General features: G+C 41.7%; 2 protein-coding genes across 9 annotated transcripts in view; both read left to right on the top strand.

Moving 5' to 3' along the window:
• The window catches only part of grid2 (glutamate receptor, ionotropic, delta 2), a 475,459-nt gene extending 463,030 nt beyond the window's left edge, over positions 1–12,429 (top strand). For 2 of the 8 annotated variants that reach the window (XM_077522426.1, XM_077522422.1), the window contains one exon: positions 9,596–12,429. In XM_077522426.1, the coding sequence (XP_077378552.1) occupies positions 9,596–10,057 (462 nt within the window). In that variant the 3' untranslated portion in view covers positions 10,058–12,429. Of the gene's footprint in view, positions 1–5,440; positions 5,534–5,888; positions 6,831–9,595 lie in introns of those variants that run through there. The other 6 variants (XR_013283658.1, XR_013283660.1, XR_013283659.1 and 3 more) reach the window with 6 other exon arrangements.
• Positions 12,430–17,224: 4,795 nt separating this feature from the next.
• On the top strand, positions 17,225–19,802 carry atoh1a (atonal bHLH transcription factor 1a). The gene is made up of 2 exons (XM_077522750.1): positions 17,225–17,488; positions 18,599–19,802. Exons 1-2 carry the CDS (start codon positions 17,317–17,319, stop codon positions 19,309–19,311), a joined length of 885 nt encoding a protein of 294 aa, XP_077378876.1. The 5' UTR covers positions 17,225–17,316; the 3' UTR covers positions 19,312–19,802.
• The last annotated feature ends 549 nt before the right edge of the window (positions 19,803–20,351 follow it).

The following is a 20,351-nucleotide window of genomic DNA, read 5'->3' as shown; positions in this document are numbered from 1 at the left end:
CCTGCCTCAAAATGTGGCGAGAGCAGTCACTATTGTCAGCGATAGTAATCGACCACTTATTTTTATTCCGCGGAGAACAGAGGATGCTGATATTGTTAAAAGCTACAACAAACAGCCCCAGGCTCTTTTTTTTTTCAGGAAAGCTGCAATTTTCCCTGACCACAGAAGAGTCCAAAACGGTGACTCACAACATTAAACATGGATATTTACACCGCTGGCACCGCTCTCCTCAAAAACAGTGGCACCTTGTAAATTAGCGGCAGCGCACTGTGAAATTTCCAATCAGCCCCTTTGTGCTTGATCACCCCAGCAGGCATATCAATTGAGGCAATCAAAGTGTTTTCTGGGAGCATTTTCATGATAGAAACCCTGCAGTCCTTGTAATGCGGATGCTTTCTTTGCTGCACCAGAGACGAGAGCGCGTAAACAAAAAAAAAGCCTAATGGCAACAGATTTCCTCGCTTTTCCATTAATAGATTAAAATCACACAACCGTGGGTCACTTTTACCAACCATTAGCATTTGTCACATCCAATCTCTTAACCTTATCTAGCGAATCCCATCTCTCTGCGCTGCAAGTACAAGGGGGGCTAATGTTTAAGTAGATGACTTTAATCACAACTGCAAATGCGATAATCCAGAACATGCCACAGATGAACTAAAGCAAATGCAATTATAGGTGAAATAATTTTTACAGTTATCTGGGAGGCAATTAAGAATGTGTTACTAACATATCCAAAACTCGCTTGAAGTGGCACAAGCAGATAACGTGTCGCCAACAGGTTAAGAAAATAGCTATGTGAGGATAAATTGAGGTTAAAGGTACTAGCCTGTATATATAGAGTTGCTCATTAGCATTTCTATAATTGCTTTGGGGACACAGATCACCTACTTTAGCACCTTTAGCAGTAATTAATGCTTGCTGATACAATCTTCTAATCGACTAGGGATGGACATTTTCCGAGAACGGTGCACCTGGACGTTTTATTGACTATTAGCTTTTACACGTCCTTCGGCCTATTTGATTGTCAAGTTCTACTTGCTCTCTATGTTGATTCCTCTATAGAAAACTCTGAACACCTCTGCATACACAAGTAGGAGCTGAAGGACGTATGCAGAGTCCGCCCTGCCTCAATGTCAGCTCCTTTGGCGAGAAGCACTTACAAAAAAGCTTCAGTGAGAACAAGGCGACATGTTTGACAGCCGGCTGACGGCAATTTAGTTCCCCTTATATTATGACTGCCATAATTTTATTATACACTGTCTTATTGCTTCGGTAAATCAAGTTAAACAAATTAAATAATTACCCCACATGCCCCCTGCTCATTACTTAGACATCTAGTGTGAGTGAGACACGTACATTATGTTCCATTTGGAAGAAGGGACTAGGCACTAAATACAAAAATCAAGACAGATTGTTAGCACAGCGTGACTCCCTATAAAATATATCATAAATTGTAATACAACGGTATGAGAGTACAACTTTCTAATTGTGTGTTATCATCAGAGGCAATGTTCACACTGTTCACGTCTGGTTCATTTTGTTCGTGTGAACGTCACCTGATCTTTGAACGTATTTGAAAATTTCGTTGCACTGTCCAGTCAAGGTGTGACCTTATGCAAATATGTAATTTTTGTATTGTTCCAGCGTTTTTAAAATATGGTGGGCATTCTGTCAGCACTGACGGACTGACACAACTAAACTAACTAAAACCAAATCAACAAAACTAAAATCATGAGAGAGTATTTTTCTCTTTTGGGGGGTTTCTTACAATATTTGATTTTCTTTTTTTCCTTGGCCCTTCCTCAGAAGTTTAGTGGAGATACGTTGAATACTTTTTGTATGGTTTTGCTCACTAACAAACAATTCCAACATAAGTTAAGCGAAAATGTGCTTCCAAGATTATAAATAATGCATCAATCGACCAGTGTATGCCTGTCTCTGATCAATTTTGCCTATAGCACGCCCCAGTAAACACACCCAGACCACCCCCTTGAAGTTCCCTGCTCAGTTACCAGCTTTAATCTGTCATTCAGACCAGTAGTCATGTCAGCCACTGAGCATCCACAAAGACACCCAACCTTCATCTGAACTCAAATAATGTTAGGCACCGTGGTGTTTGCCGCCATAATGCACAAAACTCACACACACCCCCTGCCCGTCAGTTTGAATGAAGGATCAGTCCCCGACTGAGCACAAGAAAGAGTCACAACATGAACAGGATGGACATCGGACATTTGTGGTAATGACGGAGTCTTTGATTGGAATCTTGGTCAAGGTTTTCGATTTCATTGTGGTCACAGACAAAATAAAATCATTATTATCGATATATTTGAGGAATTGATTTGAGTGCATGTGAAAGGACCATGCAGAGAAAGCTGACATTGAAGTATTTTAATAACTGTTGCCAAGTCATTGATGCCACTAACCTAGTCAGCCATGCTTTTTTTTTTTTTGATAGTGGACCCCTGACATTTATCTTCTAACCGGCCGGTGTATTGATCCATCGACTGCTTTTGATGGCTTGCCACTACCACTTGAAAATGAGACGGATCAGTTCTTTCAGACATCATCATGCATGCCATCCAGCCTTTAAATGTGATTACTTCTGGTCTCACTGTAGTTTGAACACATCTAATTCAACTTGAAGGCAGCTTGATAGATAAATCACCCATTGCGTTTTATCTCCTCGGCAACACTCGCATAAAATTTGGCCAGTGGAGTCGTTCTCGTTTGTTTAATGTCACCCATCCTCTTAAAGTTAAATTGCGACACGCTCAGTTTAAGTGAAGAACTCGTTGGCCTGCCGCAATCTCGCTAAACGTGTGTGCCACTTGAGCCCGCCATGCGTGTGTTTTTCTCCAGCTTCACATAAAACAGAAATGTCTGGTCGCCCCGTTCTTTATGCGTGGGCTGGGAAAGGCTGGATTAGTAAAGTATATTGGCGCAGAGAGTGCACTCTTGGCATGAGAGTGCCACTGCGGTGAATTTACTATGCAGCGTAACACAGAATGCGGCTTAGGTTAAATGTTATGTGAGGCATTTGAAATGATTTTGGTTAAATATACTTAAAATTCTAAATTACCCTTGGAGGTCAGAGTGTGGGTCCCGGGAAATCCCAAGTTCACTGAAGTAGCATTGTAGTATAATTGACCTTTAGCTCTGAAAAATAGCTGGAAAACCAAACTGGCCAATCATAGCACACCACAGGCGCTAACAGACATCTGCCACTTCACGATTGTGTTCAGTATTTTTAATTGTAAAAGAGTGTTTTAATAATGTTAGCTTGTTAACCTAAATCGTAACATTATGTTAGTAACATGAAGTGCTATTCGTAGCGCTAGCAAGATTAGCCAGTTAAGCTACTGAAGCTACCCAAATTATAGCGCTAGCAAGATTTGCCAGTTAAGCTACTGAAGCTACCCAAATTATAGCGCTAGCAATATTAGCCAGCTAAGCTACTGAAGCTACCCAAATCTTTTTGGACTCCTGCTCATTTGTATTACATTTTATTTTCAACTTTGTGGTTCAACATATATAGTTTAACTACCAAACCATTCAAGGTCCAAAGTTCCACTATACTACTCTAGCATGTTGTTTTCAGGAAAAGTAGAGAAACAGCTGTATCAGATAATCAAAAGCGATATCGTGTGTAAAGGCAAAATAAACACCCAAGTATTAGTGTGTTTTTTATTTTTTATTTTATTTTTTTATTTTAGATTGTACTCTGGTTTTGTTCGTCACTTCAGACATTTCCCAATAAAAGTAATAACAGTTGCCTGGAATTGAAAAAGTCCGCACATGCACACACACCATGCCTCACCTCGTCAATCATTCCGGCTTGTGTTGATCAAATGAATGCTCAAACCTGTGCCAAGTTTACCATAACCATTCATGAATCCCCTGCAACGTCTGACCCTTACGTGTTCCATCTAGGTTTGCTGTACACTCAATAACACATACAGTACTTGCATCCTGACATTAGCCTATAATGATACTCAAACCCTGTACGCCCAAACAAAACCCATTCCAATACATGGCGCGCACATGCTCTGCACCTATCAAACTTCTACTAATCTGTGGTTGTGTCTCTGTTTCTTCTGCATTCTCTCTAAAACATGCCTGCATATACTGTACCTTGACATGCATACTGTCTGCTGCAATGTTGTGTTTTTACCTGTGTCTGTGTTATATGGTTCTGTGTGGAATGGCCAACATTGTCATCTACGAATCGGCATCTTGATGTTCACGTTTTTTAGCCATAGAGCACACAGTGCAATACACCTCCAAATAGATTGTGGATTTCATTTCATTGTCAGACAAAAACGACCCCCCAGATTAGTCCTGGTTGTACTCTTACTTGCCGGTTTTTAGCAATGTTATCCAAAATATCAGCTCTGCTATGGGTTCTACCAAATAATTTTGCTTCTCTACAGACAATAATTTTACCTTCTTTTTTTTTTTTTATCATATTGATGTTTTAGTCAGTGCACATGTCAAAATGTGTAGTAACATTCTACACTTACGATTTCAATCTGTTGTTGATAACATCATTATGAAATAGGGATGGCCAAATTCAGCAATGAAGTAATCTATTTTGTTAAGATTTTGATGGAATTTGATCATTCTGAACTCCTGTTTGTTTTGGCTGCTCACAAGAGTCACTCATTAGCATTGTAGCTAATCTTTCCATCGCTGACGTCATATTGGACTTCTTCGGATAGTAAATTTGTTAAGACGGCATCAACAGTGCCTCTACTGGTTGCATATGGTAGTAGTGGTATTGTTGCTTCAAGATAAGATTAATCAACAATCAATTCCACAACTTAATTGTACTTAAAAAAAATGTAATTATTATGCCTATGTCTATCACAATGACATAATTTTCTATGGCTGAACTGTTTTTTTGGGGGGGGGGTTTGGTCACTTTACTAAACACATATTAATTGTGATTTTTTTTTTTTTTTTTTTTTTTTTTAAGATAAACAGTGCAATTAGTATTATATTTAGATATACCGAGTTATCCCCAACTTAAATGGCATGATTTTATATATATGACCCATTTCATTCATAACCAGGCAGCAATTGTTTTATATTTTTGGCCTTTTAAATGTTTGAGAGATTCTTATGAAGGAGTTCTGGCACTGGAGTAAATAAATTGCTCTATTTTGAATGCTAAACTGTCAAATGTCATTGTCAGATCTCCTCCATAATTTTAACATCAACGGTTATGACCATGTCTGATATTTCATACGATCCGTGTAGATTTAGCATGAGCAGAACGGGTATTCTTGGTTTATACGCTTCTTTGGTACATTTGGCCTATTTAAGTAATAGATTTTGAGCGCATTGCTTGTCTGCTCATCCTAACTCTTTGGAATGATCTGTGTCAATGTGGCTCAAAGCTCTCATATTGCCTTGTTTTGTTTTGTTTTTGTAGATAAGTACTCTGTGTTGAGGGATGTAGCGGGCGAGGGGAGAGAGAGAGACAGAGAGCAATACAAAATGCCATTTATACATCTCCCCTTTCCAGGTATATAACGACTGTGTGAATGTCTCTCTGAGGACACGACACAGGTCGAGCTGCTTCGCTGCGTGCGCTGACTGACTGCCGTGTCTCTCTTCTCGCTCACCCCCCCACCTGTCTGTTTTTCTCCTATTGACTTCTCTTTGCCACCTTATCAACCTGCCATCTGCCTGATCTCATCTGTCACTCATCCCCTCTTTGTCTTTGCCCGTCGCTCTGCTGCTTGTTGTCTGACTTTTGATTTTGTCTTTAATCTCCTCGCCCGACTTGCATGCCAACAAACACATTCATACAAAAACCCTTCTACTCGACACCCCCCCCCCTCCACACCCACTCTACGCATGCCACTACACACCGAAAGCAGGCAGATGGGCCATCTGCCAGGCAAGCTGCCGATCCCTGCCCTCACAACCCCAACGAGCACCCCATGGCGCTGAGCGCTCAGACCCAGAACCTGACCTCCAACACTTCCAACGCCACGGCCCACGCCTCCACCCGTTACCAGCCCCCGGCATGCTGCGACATTCCCTGCGCCCTGATCGTGCAGCACTCCTACGAACCCAGCAACCCCTCCGAGCTCGCCCCCAAAATGCGAATGACCACCTTCACCACCTCACCCCCCACCCCAAGGTTATACATACAGTAGAACTTATAAGTAAGAGCACGGTTGCAAAATGCTTAAAAGACTGATAGAGAATGACTAAATGCCAGTACGGAATTGGTTCATGAGTAGTCCATGTTCCGACATGCATTTTCCTCACTGTGTGTGTAATGCGGCCTTTTAGCCTTTAGAGGAGGCTGTCTCTCTATTGAGAGTAAAAATAGTGTTGCATCGTTACTCATCAAGTTCAACGCGACACTTTTTGCACATGATACTTGAGTCACCAAAGTTATGCCTTTGCTTTCTAATAGATATCAGAGGTGAGTTAAAGCTGCTGATTATGTCTGATTACGTCAGGTCCTTCCACAAAACCCTTTCACTCGACCTTGCTGCAGTCCCTTTCTGTCCTCCTTCAATGTTATCCCCTCTCACAGACGGCAGATTGTGATTGATTCTTCTCATTCACGTCCGTTATTTTGTTATCGTACCGACTCTTTACACCCCTTTGGCATACCCTTGTTTGAATTGTTCAGTGTGTGTATGATAGTGGCAAGAAAAGCATTAGTGCCCCCGCCCTCTCCTTCCCCCAACTACCCCTTCTTAGATGGCAACGGGGGGTGCCACAGTTGATCCCCTTGGTCCATGAACGTCAAATGGTAGGGCCCAAGCCCCTTCCACAGCCCCCTTGACCCAAAGGATACGGTCAGTAAATCTTGTCTTAACCCCGGTAATATGATGTGACTACCCCACACTTTCCGCTACCTACCTCTGTGAGCCTTAACTCACAAAATGAACGTATTCCAACGCAGCCCTTGTCCCCTCCGAGTCCCGTCCTCACGACAGCCTCACCTCATTCATTGCAAACGGCGCCATCCCGCCTGTCCAGCAACAGCATGAAACACCTCCACTTGAGTGTCACCATCCTTAGGACTTGTGATTAAGATATGTGAACATGGATAGTCGTTTTTAAGTTTTATTTCATGTCATTTAGATAATTGTTGTAACATACAGACTTTAAACAGAAAACTAATGAGCTACAGTGGAACCTCCAAAGTTGAACACAATTCCTTTGCGCGGTTTGACTTCCAAGTTGTTCTCATTTCAAAACATTTAATATTTTAATCTGCTCCAGGCGCGAATTGTTGGTATCATAAAACCTTCTCAACAAAATCAACCATAACAACAAAGACAGTTGAAAACAATGAATTGAAAAGAGAAACAGTAAAACACTGCAGAGACTCATGTTGAGTTCAAAGCCAAAGAATAAATGTGTTTTAAGAAGAGTTTGTAAAATCGACAGAGAGGGGGCATGCTAAACATTTAGTGGGAGGTCATTCCAAAGAGAGGGAGTGGCAATGGAAAGTGCTCGGAACCTCCAAAAGCATCTCGTCCCCTGACCTATGGCTTCGAGCGGGTGCGTAGTGGTGGAGGAACTCAGAGAGGTAAGGTGGAGAAAGACTATTTAGAAAATATTAAATAAAAGTATTTTAAAAAGAAGAAGGTAAGCCAGAATTGGGGTATTATGCTCCCTCCTATGAGCTCCAGTTAGGAGGTGAGCAGCAGCATTTTGGACCAACTGGAGACGCTTGAGGGAGGATTGGCTGACTCCAAAATAATGTGCATTACAGTAATAAAGTCGATGAATTAATGTTTCGAGAAGCTTGACTTTAGCTAGCTGCCTATGATGAAAAAAGCTGGGTTTAACAACAGCACCAATTTGCCGATCAAATTTCAATTCACTGTCTAGTTTAAGACCCAAGTTTGAGACTGTTGGCTGAGTCAGCAGGAGGCCACTGGGACCAAACAACATAACTCTTATTTTCTTCTCATTAAATTCAAGAAATTCAGTGACATCCAGACCTTGAATTCATCCAGACAAGACAAAAGTAACCTCAAGGAGAAAGTGTCTTTTTTTGCCCAACGGAACACAGATCTAGCTGTCATTCACAGAGCAGATGGACCCCAAGGGGAACAGACACAATGAAAATAGCAGAGGCTCTAGTATTGAACCTTGTGGAACACCATATGTCAGTGGGGCAGTTCAGGACTCAGAACAAACAAGGCTAACACAAAAAGGATCTAATTAACTCGAGTGCTATCTTGCCCACATGGTTCTACAAATGAGTCAACAGAATACTGCGGTTGACCGTATCCAAAGCTGCAGTTATAGCATTACATCCGTATATTCGCCTTGATGGCCAAACAATTTGTTCCTCCAAAGTGCTTTATAGTTCTGTGACGGCAGCAGACAGGCGAGTCAAAAGTCCTCTCTAGACTGGCCGATGGCAAGACAAGATGTCAAAATCACTTGATTAGCGATTAGCCAACTTGAAGCTTTAAACGTTGATGCAGATTAGTAAAGTTGAATCATCGGCTATTTGATTCATCGACTGTGTGTATTTACATTAGACTGTTAAAACTATCAGACTTAATTGCTATTTAATGTTTTTATATTCCTCATGAACAGCCAGATAATTTCCTGTGTGGCAGTTAACATTTTTGAGCTGAGGTTATTGTAACAGACACGATCAGGAAAGTTAACCCTTAAATTGTGCTAAGCCGGTCTCACGAGAATTGTTGACCACGCGTGATTATATTTATGAGGCATATTTTTTTCAAGATCATATGACTATTGGAGAGTTTGACCTTAGAGGTTCCACTGTACTTGTATATCATACGAAGCAATCATTCAATAAATCATAGAAAAGGATGCAATTAGTAAGAACGAAAGGAATTCCCATGAAAATGAGATGTTGGTCTCAATGTGAATTCTGTGCTAGAGTGGCCTTGTGACATAGAGCAATGTTAAGAATTTATTTCCGTCTAATAATTGTATCAATGTAAAGATGTAGTTGGTGTTCACGCTGGAATCACAAAGCACACAGCACAATGGTGTGTTTTCACTAAGTATTCCAGGTTCTGCACTCCCGTAGAGACTTTGTAGAAGTGTTTGTATGTTCCTCTCTCTCAGTATCCTGACCACGGCTATCCCTCCCTCCATCTTTTCCTTCCTCTTCTTCTTCACACCCTCATCACATCACTTTCATCCCACACCTAACAATCTCAATTTCCTATGTGATGGCGCATCCTCCCCAATCACGTTGTGCTCGTGTTGATGGCGTCCTCTGACCATTTGCTCATTTCGTCTATGATTTTAATCCATTTTTACTTGTCAAATGGATGACGTGCGGAACTCATCTCACCCATGTCTCCTTTTCTGATTCCTCCTTTTTAACAACCAACTTTTTTTTTACCCTATCCCTGTACTTCACCGAATCAAACCTTCCTTTTCCAATCCCGTTGCTTCTTATTTGTTGGAAATGTTCCTTAAATCTCTCAAATTGTTTACATTTGACATACTTGCCACCTTTCTTTGTTCCTGTCCCTCGACTCTTTTTGGCCCATCAACCGTCACGGCCTTCTGTTCTCCATCCTCCTCCTCCCCCTCGCCCCCTCTCCGCCCACAGGACGATAAGGAGATCGACCTGGAGCACCTACACCGCCGGGTTAACAGCTTGTGCACAGAGGACGAAAGCCCCCACAAGCAATTCTCCACCTCTTCCGTCGATCTGACCCCCCTGGACATGGACGCGCTGCCCGCCGCCCGCCAAGCCCTCGAGCAGATAAGCGACTTCCGTAACACGCACATCACCACCACCACCTTCATCCCCGAGCAGATCCAGACCCTCAGCCGCAGCCTGTCCGCCAAAGCCGCCGCTGGGTTCTCCGCCGGCTTCGGCAGCGGAGGCGCCGGCGGCGTCCTGCAGGACCACCGGACTGGTGGGGTCGGCCCTTTCAGGCAGAGGGCCCCCAACGGTGGCTTCTTCCGCAGCCCCATCAAAACAATGTCCTCCATCCCCTACCAGCCCACAGGTCCGGGACCTAACTTTGGATATGGCAACGACCCAGACAGGGGTACATCCATCTAAGTGCTAGCTTAGGGATGGTTTGGTAGGAAGGTTCAAGGGGGTGTGGTCAGATCCGATGGGGTTACAAAGCAAACAACGCTAAGTTAAAGAGTCGGCGTAGACATCTATGTACATAGTAACTTTTCTGTTTTCAGTTTCTGCTTGGATGATTCCAATTTGTATAAGGGGGCGGGAGGAGGTGGGGTTCTGCTCGGACATTCGCTAGAGGTGCAAATGGGACACGGTCCACAGAGAAATGATATTTTTTGCTTTATTGGTGTTATTCTTGTGATTGTTCAGGGGGGTTCTTTTGAGGGGGATGTTTTATGTTTCCTACCATGAGGACTGCCTGTCTGAAAACACCCCTTAAGAACTCTTGTATTGCTCTCCCGCACACCAGCTAGACCTTGGCGCTGGTCTAGACGTGACACAACAACCTTGTATGATTTGTCTCAATCCCTTGGAGTATTGCGAGAGTACTTGGCAGGTTTTATCCAAAAATCGGAGTCCGCACTCAAGTATCTCTTGCATTTAAAATGCCCGATCATCTCGCTCGATCAACGTGGCCCAAGACCGGATAAAGGAGCTCATGCAAATAGCTTGCTGGTGAACTTTGAAGCTCCCAACATCTTAATGACGCTGTACAAAAACTACGTCCGTCATTTTGGTGTGTCGGCCTGAACATGTCCATTCTTTGATGCACATTGAAGACGCTTTGTGAACCCCACTGCACTGCAACAGTGCCCACAGACCTGTAAGTGATTGTATGTGGAGCTGACCTTTTTTTATTTGTTTTTTTCCCTCACATGGTACTGTATTATCTGCGTTTCAAGTCATGGTGAGACCTTTTAATCAGACTCTTCAGAAAGGTCGTAGGGAGGAACGAAAACAAAAAAAAAAAACATAGAAAAGAAAGGATTCCAGTGCTTATTATATGTCTTTTTATGAGATTTGTTTTCAGAAGAAAAAAAATATTTTAACATGTGGAATGTGTTTTTGGTCAGGAAATACAAAAAAAAAAAAAATAACATTGTTCCGAGCTGTCTAATTGTTTGAACTGCTTAAATGAGTGCTGTAGTCTGTTTTTTGCTTCATGCAACATTCAAATCTTATGTTTACATTTTTTTGCTTTAGTTTCAATGCCAATTCATCCTCTAGGGTCATGTTTTGAGTTCTTTACTCAGTTCTCAGTTGTGAAATGGGTTTTGTGTTGAGGAGAAGCCACTGCAACAGCATTTTCAGAACAGGCCTTACACGCCAGCTAAGTCGCTGTACCCCCTTTGCAACTGCCAGCCAAGCCCCAGATGTCCTAGCATAGCAGAAAACACCCAAGAGCAGATGAGTTTGGAATATCTTGTTAAGTGTACTCTTTCTATGACTTGTTTTTAAAGTGCCAATTCATTCCAACAAGACCATTAAGGTGCATTTTGGTGGTGAAAGGGTGAGGGGGGTGCAGTACATTAAGAGCATTTTGTGGGGGTTGGGTTGGTTCAATTGAACGCCAACCGGTTTTCACTGACACTTAATAACTGATAATGTTATCATTGTTTAGCGCAATTTTTCAGTTTATCTTTAAGAACTAAAAACGTTGTGCATAGAGAACTCAATCCAAGCCACAGTGTTTAGAAGCAAGCGTTCGTTCTTAGGTGTTCTTTTCTATATTGTTAGGCTGCAGTATGGCTACTGAATGGTAAAATAGAACACAGACATTTATAAAAGTTTTATTTAGTATAAATGAAAGACATTATTAATGAAAAATGTATATTTTACATGTTGATGCTATTTTTGTTAAACAAAAAGGAAACTATCATGATAAGTTTTTGTGTTTTGTTTTTTCCCCCTTCCCACAGCATTTCCCAAACTTTTTTCCAACTCGAAGCCCACAGGGAATTCCTCTGCAGGAAAATAATACATTTATTTCAACATGAGTAAGTAATTGTTAGAAGTTTATTGACAAAAAAAATTGACCCGCGACCCATTTTGGGTCGGAACACTAAGTTTGGGAAACCCTGCCTTACATGTTCAACATAAACACATACATCAACACCGTTTTACACACACCATTCCCAGTTTATTTGATTTTATTTCTGGCTAAATAACAAAATTGGCAAGTTATTCATTAAAAAGAAGCATGCACAAACTTGCTCCTGCCGCTATGTTTACATTTTTGTTTTTAATTTCACATATAGAACTACAGATTTTACTTGATAATTTTCCAAAATAATAATTACAACAACAACAAAAAAAAGAACATATGATGTACAGTATTTAAGATAGGCATATTTTGTTGTATGTGTTGCATATTATTCAAAAACTGGACAAACCGGAGCCTCTGTTACAGGTGGCAAAGCTTTCTGTGTATAATTTGTCTAATAAACAGGTTTTCTACAGTGGGATGCTTCATGTTGTTTTTGCAAAGGAAAAACCTCATGAGGATCTGTACAGTATCACATCATGTCCTGCTCAAGTACAGCACTGGCGCAAGGTGAGGATTAGCCACTAGATGTCAGCAAAGGCAAGTATACAAAATTCTAAGATAACAGTACTGTACAATAGTTTTTTCTTTCAGGAATGGTACTCGCATGACACGTTGTAGTTAACTTGTTTTTTAAATGTGGAACATCATTTTGTTTTAGGCTACATGTGTCTCGAAAAAAATCCATGTTGTCCTCTTTTTCAGTGGAATGCCAGGGTATCACGCAAAGGTAAGTAAACATTAAGTTGACTTCTGGGTTTCAAGTACAATTTTTCCTCAAAGTGACCACACTGGGGAAGGTCATCCTTTTTAATTACAAATTAAGTTATAGTATGCGGTGCAATTTTTTTAAAGTGCAACAAGGGTTACTTAGCTATTGAACTTTCAAATATTTTCAATTCAAAAACATAATTACTCTGCTGTGATTCATTTTTCTGGGTATATGTATGTAGAAAATGGCCCTCAAAAGTCAAACAAACTGGTGGGTTTCTGTATCAATTAAGTATGAAAGCATGAACTGTAGCTGAAAACACAATGTTATGGTAATAACTAGAGAAGCCCGCTGTCCCCTCAACATTGAGTGTCAGTCACTGAGATTTAAAGGGTGGGTAGTTTTGCTGTATATTAGTGTTAATTTAATACAGTGAATATAGAATTCTATACACCCATGTTCAAATTACAGTGTTTTTTTTGTTGTTTTTTTGTTTTTTTGTCCTAACGACAAATCAATCAAACCTTTTCCACCATTAACGTGATCTATAACGTGTGCCAATTGAGAAGAAAAAATATATATTTTAGAGGGGAAGTAAAAAAAAATAAAATAAAAATTAAAAAACTGTAAAGATGGGTTTGCAGAAGTGTGCACACCCTCAAAACTTGACTTGGATGTGTTTTTAGAATTGACCAGCCACATTCAAACTCATGTCAGCACACACCTGCCATCATTTAAATTGCTTCTGTGTAACACCAAATACATTTAAGAAGTTCTAGTAGGCTTTTCCTGGCATCAAATCCCCCCCACCCCACCCCCCACCAAACAGCTTTTGAATGTTGGCCTAAAAGTTAACCCTTGGTTTCATCCGGCTACAAGACATTTTCCTGTATGTGTTTGGAATGTTTTATAAATAATAATAATCATAATAATCATAATAATAATAATGATAATTTGGTCCAATAAAACCAAGTTTGAACTTTGAAACCAAAGGTGTTTGGCACAACATACAGCAACAGTAATGCTTGGTGCTGGTGGCATCATGCTTTATTGGGGCTGTTTGTCTTCAGCTTGAAACATGGCTGGACTGGCCATCTGGCATACAGGGAAGTCGCCCGGTGAGCCAGCGTATTTTGGAGCCGATGCAGTGCTTTTTTATTATTATTTCCCTCTATTTAACCCCAAGAAACTACTAGCCCATGATTTAAACTAGACCATTAATCCATTTCGAACATAGACAGCATTTCGAATGTAGACAGCAAAGTGAACCAACATCAGTCAATATCAGTGTCAGATATGTGTTAGGCAGTCAAAATTCCAGGGTCTATTTTATTTTATTTTGTTTTTTTGGTGCCATTGCAGCCCTGGTTGGAACCAGGGGCATGTGAAAAGAATTATGAACTGTTCCAAGTATCATTCAGTGTTATCACAAAATCTTTAGGCTTCTGCAAGAAAGTAACAGCAACACAAGCTTGAATGTGTTTATAATAGGGTGTGCGCACTTGTGCAACCTCATTATTTCAGTTTATTTTTATTTCTGAAAGTTTTCAAATTTATCTCACTCTTGTTTTTTTTTGTTTTTTTTTGTTTTAACCTCACAAAAACCTGGGATTTGAATGGGGGTGTGTAGACTTTTTATATCCATTGTAGATGTTTTAGTCGCATTCATGGGCAGTGCCACAGTGAACCTCAGCCCAGGCTTGAGGTCCCTCTCGTGCCCCTCCTCACTCCAGCCTCGTGCCTGTCGCGTCTCGGTCTCCCGGGAGATGAGCATGAGGAGCGGCAGCACGCAGACTCCTCTCCCCGGCGCTGGAATGATGGAAGCCCCTCACCCCCTCACCCCTACCCTTGCTCCCTTCTCTCATCCCCTCCTATAGAGGAGTTGCCCCCCACAGGCATGACCAATGGAACATAGAGTCTCCATTGTGGACGCGACACTTTAATAATGGCCGGCTACAATATCCAACCTGTCGGTAGCCTCAGGAGCACCGTTGGATGGAGGCGGGGGCTTGTAGGTGGAGAGAGGGGCGAACGCTTGGCGCCAGACCGACGTCCCTTGTGATGGATGCATGAATAAAAAATACCTCGTATATGGACGGAAGACTGCTTGTAGAAAATAATTATCTCGGTTTAGAAACTTCAGTCATTTGGAGACAAATAGAAAGTTCTTGAACCAAAGCAATGTTTCCAATTGAAAAGAATGGAAACAAAATTTATCAGTTCCAGCCCCAATATGAACTTGTGTTTTTGTGTACAGTTACAGATAAATATACTTCAATATAGAAATAAGTGAAAGCATACTTTATTGTGAAGAAATAGAACACTGTGTTAGCTGGAAAATTGCTGAGCAACATGATCCTTTTTTAAATAAAGAAGCTTTCACAATATGTTGGTACCATAGATAGATACATAGTTTAGTGGAACAGTGGTTGACAATCAATGAACTACTGTATTCAGCGTCCTTAACTCATTCACTGCCTTTGACAAGTATACTTGTCAATTGTATTTTTTAGAGCGGTGCTAAATGGGGGCGAATCTGAGCATGCTCCACTGTAAATATCAAACTTGGAAACAACTTTACTGATGCCCAACCACCGGTAGATGACATCATAGCCCCATTTTATAGGAAATAAACACAGTTTCAGAGTCCATGGGAGAAATGGCTGTATTTTGGCAAACCTACATTTTTCTGCTGTCAATTATAAAAGAACGGGACGGGACAAAAAGTAGGGAGTCTATTCTGTTATTTGATAGATTCGGTTTATATATAATTATTGAATGGAATATCACGTGAGTATTGGAAATGTAAAAATTTTCTATAATGACTGGCAGTGAATGAGTAATTGAGCGTGCTCTAATTAGGCTAAATAGCCCACTATTAGTGCACGACATCATTGGCCACATATGCACTTTAAATTTTGCTCCTTTGATCACTCTTTTACATTGTTTCCTTCAATGGGATGATCGCAGGTTTACACACGCACGCACTGTCACTAAGGAAACCCAGCTCATGTTTCTGAAGACTCATACACCCGACAGGGCGTTCCGAGGCTCGGATCAAAAGGGTTGCGGAGCGCGACAAAAGCCGAGTGAAACTGGAGATCATGGAAGAGAGAGATAGAGAGAATCCAACCGTTTGTATTTATTTTTGTACAGTTACTGATAATTCATGTCTATTTTGCTTGGCCTCTTGTTTATTTGGGTGTGATTCCACTGTTGACCGCTAGCTGGCAGCACACAAAATTTAGGTAAAGCTGTGATTTTGGCTAAAGAAGACGATTGAAAACAAAAAGTACACAATTTCAGATCACTATGCTGAAGTTGCTGAAGATCAATGCTCGTCCCCTTCAATCATGTTTTTTTTTTTTTGCGCCTAGTGAAAGCGACAGCTGTACATTAATATGAAAATGTACACAAAAATTATTTGAGAATGCATTTCATTTCTGCTTCTATGGTTATCACACTTTTCCTCCTTGGCCTCATCCTTCGGAGGAGTGGTATCATGAAACAAGCAAACTCATTTAAAAGCTCTGTGAAGCTAATTAAGTTTCACAAAATACACTCTTGATGATTTCATGCAAAACCGGCATTTTTTCATGCAAAACTGCAAAAGTTTCGAGACACCTCATGCACATGCACAATTGTTTGTTCCACAGTGGGTCCTCAATTTAAAGAGGAAATCAACGTTAAACATTTTTTAACAATAATATTTGTGACCTCACTAGTCTAAAGATGTCATTCTGATTAACCGGGTACATTTGTGGAGTCTGTGTTATGCAGTACAATCTAGCCGGTTTTATCCATCTCAGGGGGCGGCCATTTTGTCACTCGCTGTCGACTAAAGATGACATCACAGTTGTTCAGGACTTGGGGCAACACCAACCACAGCTCAGCCGGTGAGTTGTGATTGGTTGTTACCTGAACAACTGTGATGTCATTTTCACTCGACAGCAGTATCGAAACGTCATATTCCCCTAACGCAATATTTACCAAAATACCGTATTTAGACTTAGTGGGGCTGCATAGAACGTTGTCAAATAATTATGGGGTCAGGACTCGGCATATATGCTAACGCAGTAAGTCATAATTACAGTAGACATTTGCATTCGGAAAATATGAAACAAATGCAAACTGTGTCCGGAAGTGAGGTATATGTCGGAACCGCCGAGTGGACCCAGTCACGTGACACATAGGTGCTCGCTCCTCACCTAAAACCGTGCACGTGCGTATTCCGTGGGGGGTCCCCTTTGCTCAAAGTATCCCTTTTGTAATGTTGTATAAACAGTTAGTACAACTTCTGGGTGGGGGTGGGTTCATATAGGCCTGCGTCTCCTTTGAGGCTCCCCCCCCCCATCTTCTTCTTTTCCTTTTTTTGGCCTCGTCTCATTGGTCGACTACACGCGACCTGAGCGAGGAGGGGGGCAGCGAGACGCGTGCCGCCTTTTAAACGGACGCGGCGTCTCCAGACACCAGAGACACGCGACCCGCGCTCCTCCTTCACGCAGCGCGGAAGCCAAAGCGTCCCGGTAATCGTGTTTAGACCACCACCGCCACCTGTAGCAGTTCCTATTTTGCGCGGCGTGGGGGTGAAACATGGACGTCCTAAGCGTGGCAGAGTGGTGTCATGGCGCCAAGGAGGCGAGCTATGAAAGTGACCCACGCGACTGGCTCGCTCCGGTGCAGCCCTCCGGCACCTGCGACGCACGCGACTCTTCGGCGGACTATCTGGGACATTCGCCCTGCTCCAGCACCGGGTCTTATCGCGGTGAGACTTTCTGCTGATTTTATACACGTGCATGCAAACTGCAAGCGTTGTTTGTTTGTTTGTTTGTTTGTTTCGCGTGAGGACAGGATCCTCAGATTGTGATCAATAAAATTCGAAAGTTAGGGAAGTAACTAGTGTTTTCAAAAAGCTTGAAAATTTGGATTCTATAAGTTCAATTGAATTTATATAGGCTATGTTTCATAAAATGTAGCGGTCAAATTATTATTATTATTCTCATTATTATTTTATTTTTTATTTTATTTTTTGTCTGTTCCTGAAAACTTGAAAATTGCTATAACTGGAGAAGAAAACTATATGACAATGTTTGCAGGAAAGTTTGAAAATTGCAAAGTGAAGGAAATGGTTATTATAATATCTAGAACAAGTTAAATGAAGTTGGAAAAGTGTTTTAAAGTAACTGAAAATTAGAATGTCATGAAGGAAAAATTATTTATAGTGCCTTCCAGAAAACATGCATAGTAGAAAGTCAAGACAAGTTCAATTAAATTATGGTGCATGGTGTTTTACAGTTAATTTGCAAAGTACAAATCTTTGGACAACTTCAATGAAATTGTGGCTTTTATAAATCTTCTTAAACAAAAAAAAACTCTGTTGGAGAGAGATTTTCAATTCCATAGAACAGGGAAACACATGCACGTTAAATAATTTACTATGTGGTGCGTTCAATGTGCAGTTGCCTGGTGCATTGCATAAAACTTGGGATTTAGAATGCGAAGTTGTTGTAAATGAAGTGCTACGTTCCATAAAACTGGGAAATTAGAACGCTTGGGCCAGGCTGACAGTATGTATGGTGCTCTCCTATACACTGGGAATTTAGAAGACGAGGAGTTTGAATGATTTTCAAGTGGTATGTTTAGGATAACTTATAGGAAGTTAGAAAGTTAAATGTTAACGTTCGTACGGCAGAACACGCTAAAGTTCAATTAAGGTTGATGACCAAAGAGGGAAAATTCAAAAGTCTATGAAAATAGAAGGGAGGCACTTTTGTTTATTTTTGTCCGTGACATGTCTTCTATTTCCCAGCGGTTCCTAAATGCCGCATAGGTAGTTGACGTGACGTCACAAAGAAATACTTTCTTGCTCTTCCAGAGAGTGGCTCGCCGGGCTCCGACTGTCACCCCAGCCCACCCAGCTACCGAAAAGCGGCCAAGGGCTCGCTCAAAGTCCGAGACCTTTGCCGCCTGAAGGGGCTGGTGGTCGCCGGGGCCGAACAGGACGCGTCCGCCCGGCAGAGGGCCCCGACCAGCAAGCCCGCCAACGGCGTGCAGCGGCAGAGGCGCGTGGCCGCCAACGCCCGGGAGAGGCGGCGCATGCACGGCTTGAACCACGCCTTCGACGCGCTCCGGAACGTCATCCCGGCGCTGGACAACGACAAGAAGCTGTCCAAGTACGAAACGCTACAGATGGCGCAGATTTACATCAGCGCCCTGGCGGAGCTCCTGCAAGACCCGGCGCCGTCTTCGAACGCCTCCAATCCGCCAAAGAGCGAGCTGACGCCGGCGCCTTCCGCGGGATTCGTCGGAGCCGCTCCGCTGTCGCCCTCACAGCCGAGAGCCAACTCGTCCGAGGGCCAGCTGGCCGCGCACATCGACGCCATGTCGCTGCGCGCAGCCTTCGAGGACGTCTCGTTCCCCGCCTTGCAGGTGGAGGGAGTGGGGGGCTCCCCGGCCCCTGCGGCGGCGGGCACGGGTGGCCGCGTGGACTCGCCCCGCAGCGACGGCGAGTTTTCCCCGCGCTCCCACTTCAGTGACTCGGATGAGATGGCGGCGGAGGAGGACGAGCTTCACGCCGTCTCTTTCTAAAAATATTCTCCAAAAAATATATATTTCAACACCACGTAAGCCCAGCCGTGTCAACCAAATTGCTCGCAAACGTTTTTAACAATTATTTCTTTGTGACATTTTAATTTGGTTCATGCCAATTTGAGGTTGCCAGGTCTCATCGCCATTTTATTCCCCATTTCACTCCAACCAAAAATAAGCAGTCCAGTTTTTCACGAAATTGTATTTTTATTGTTTGTTTGTGTTTTGTTTGCAACTTCAAAAGTTCACCATGTGCACTTTAAAATAGTAATATGTGTATAGCGTATATGAGCCAGGGGCTTGACAAAATAATGTTTATTACACACCACAAAAAAATAATAATAATTTCGCTTATTTGTAGCATAGCACTGCCAATTATTCCAATAGAGCCTATATGTAGCCAACATTGCTGCCTTCCTTTTTTGTACTTTGCTCCTGTTTTTGTTTGTTTTTGTTGTTTTTTTTGTATGTGTGTCTTTTGCTTTCACTGGATGAGATTAATTGACATGTATATTTATTGTTTTGTTTTTGTTTTAATTTGTTATAGTTTTGTAATACATAGGTAACTTCTGGAAAAGTTATAAATTTGCCATTCGTTGTTTGTTCATTTGATTTTGAAAATAAAACGTAAACGAAAACAAAATGTTTCTTTGTTTTTAATTATCCTTACATGTTGGCCATTGGCAGATTTAATTAATACTTTTGCAGGCAGTACAACTGAGACAGTCCTCTGTTGATACTATTTAAGGTTAACAATCTGTATATTTTGACACCAGATGAAATCTACAGCATTTCAAACGCAATAAAAAAAAATTGCTTTTACAAAATGGTGCATTTACATTTTGCGTACATATTTGCGTGCTGCTTTCCGCCCCTGCAGTTCAGTAAATTCAGTAAATTTCAATGAGCATAAAGGATAGGATAGGCCCTAAACTCAGAAACGGAAGTTATTTGATCCAGGTTTTGTTATATTTTGTTTTCTTAATTTGTAAAATACAAATAAATATTTGGAATGCTGCTTGTTGTATTTTGTCTTCTTT

Source organism: Festucalex cinctus, chromosome 5 (genome assembly GCF_051991245.1).
Source record: "Festucalex cinctus isolate MCC-2025b chromosome 5, RoL_Fcin_1.0, whole genome shotgun sequence".
NCBI classification, from domain to species: Eukaryota; Metazoa; Chordata; class Actinopteri; order Syngnathiformes; family Syngnathidae; genus Festucalex; species Festucalex cinctus.
Note: the sequence above shows the minus strand (reverse complement) of the source record. Positions and strands in the feature narration are given on the sequence as shown.

Coding starts and splice junctions, on each gene's coding strand:
- atoh1a (XM_077522750.1), top strand. CDS start 17,317: ATGGACGTCCTAAGCGTGGCAGAGTGGTGTCATGGCGCCAAGGAGGCG. Junction 17,489..18,598: donor CAGCACCGGGTCTTATCGCG/GTGAGACTTTCT, acceptor TTGCTCTTCCAG/AGAGTGGCTCGCCGGGCTCC.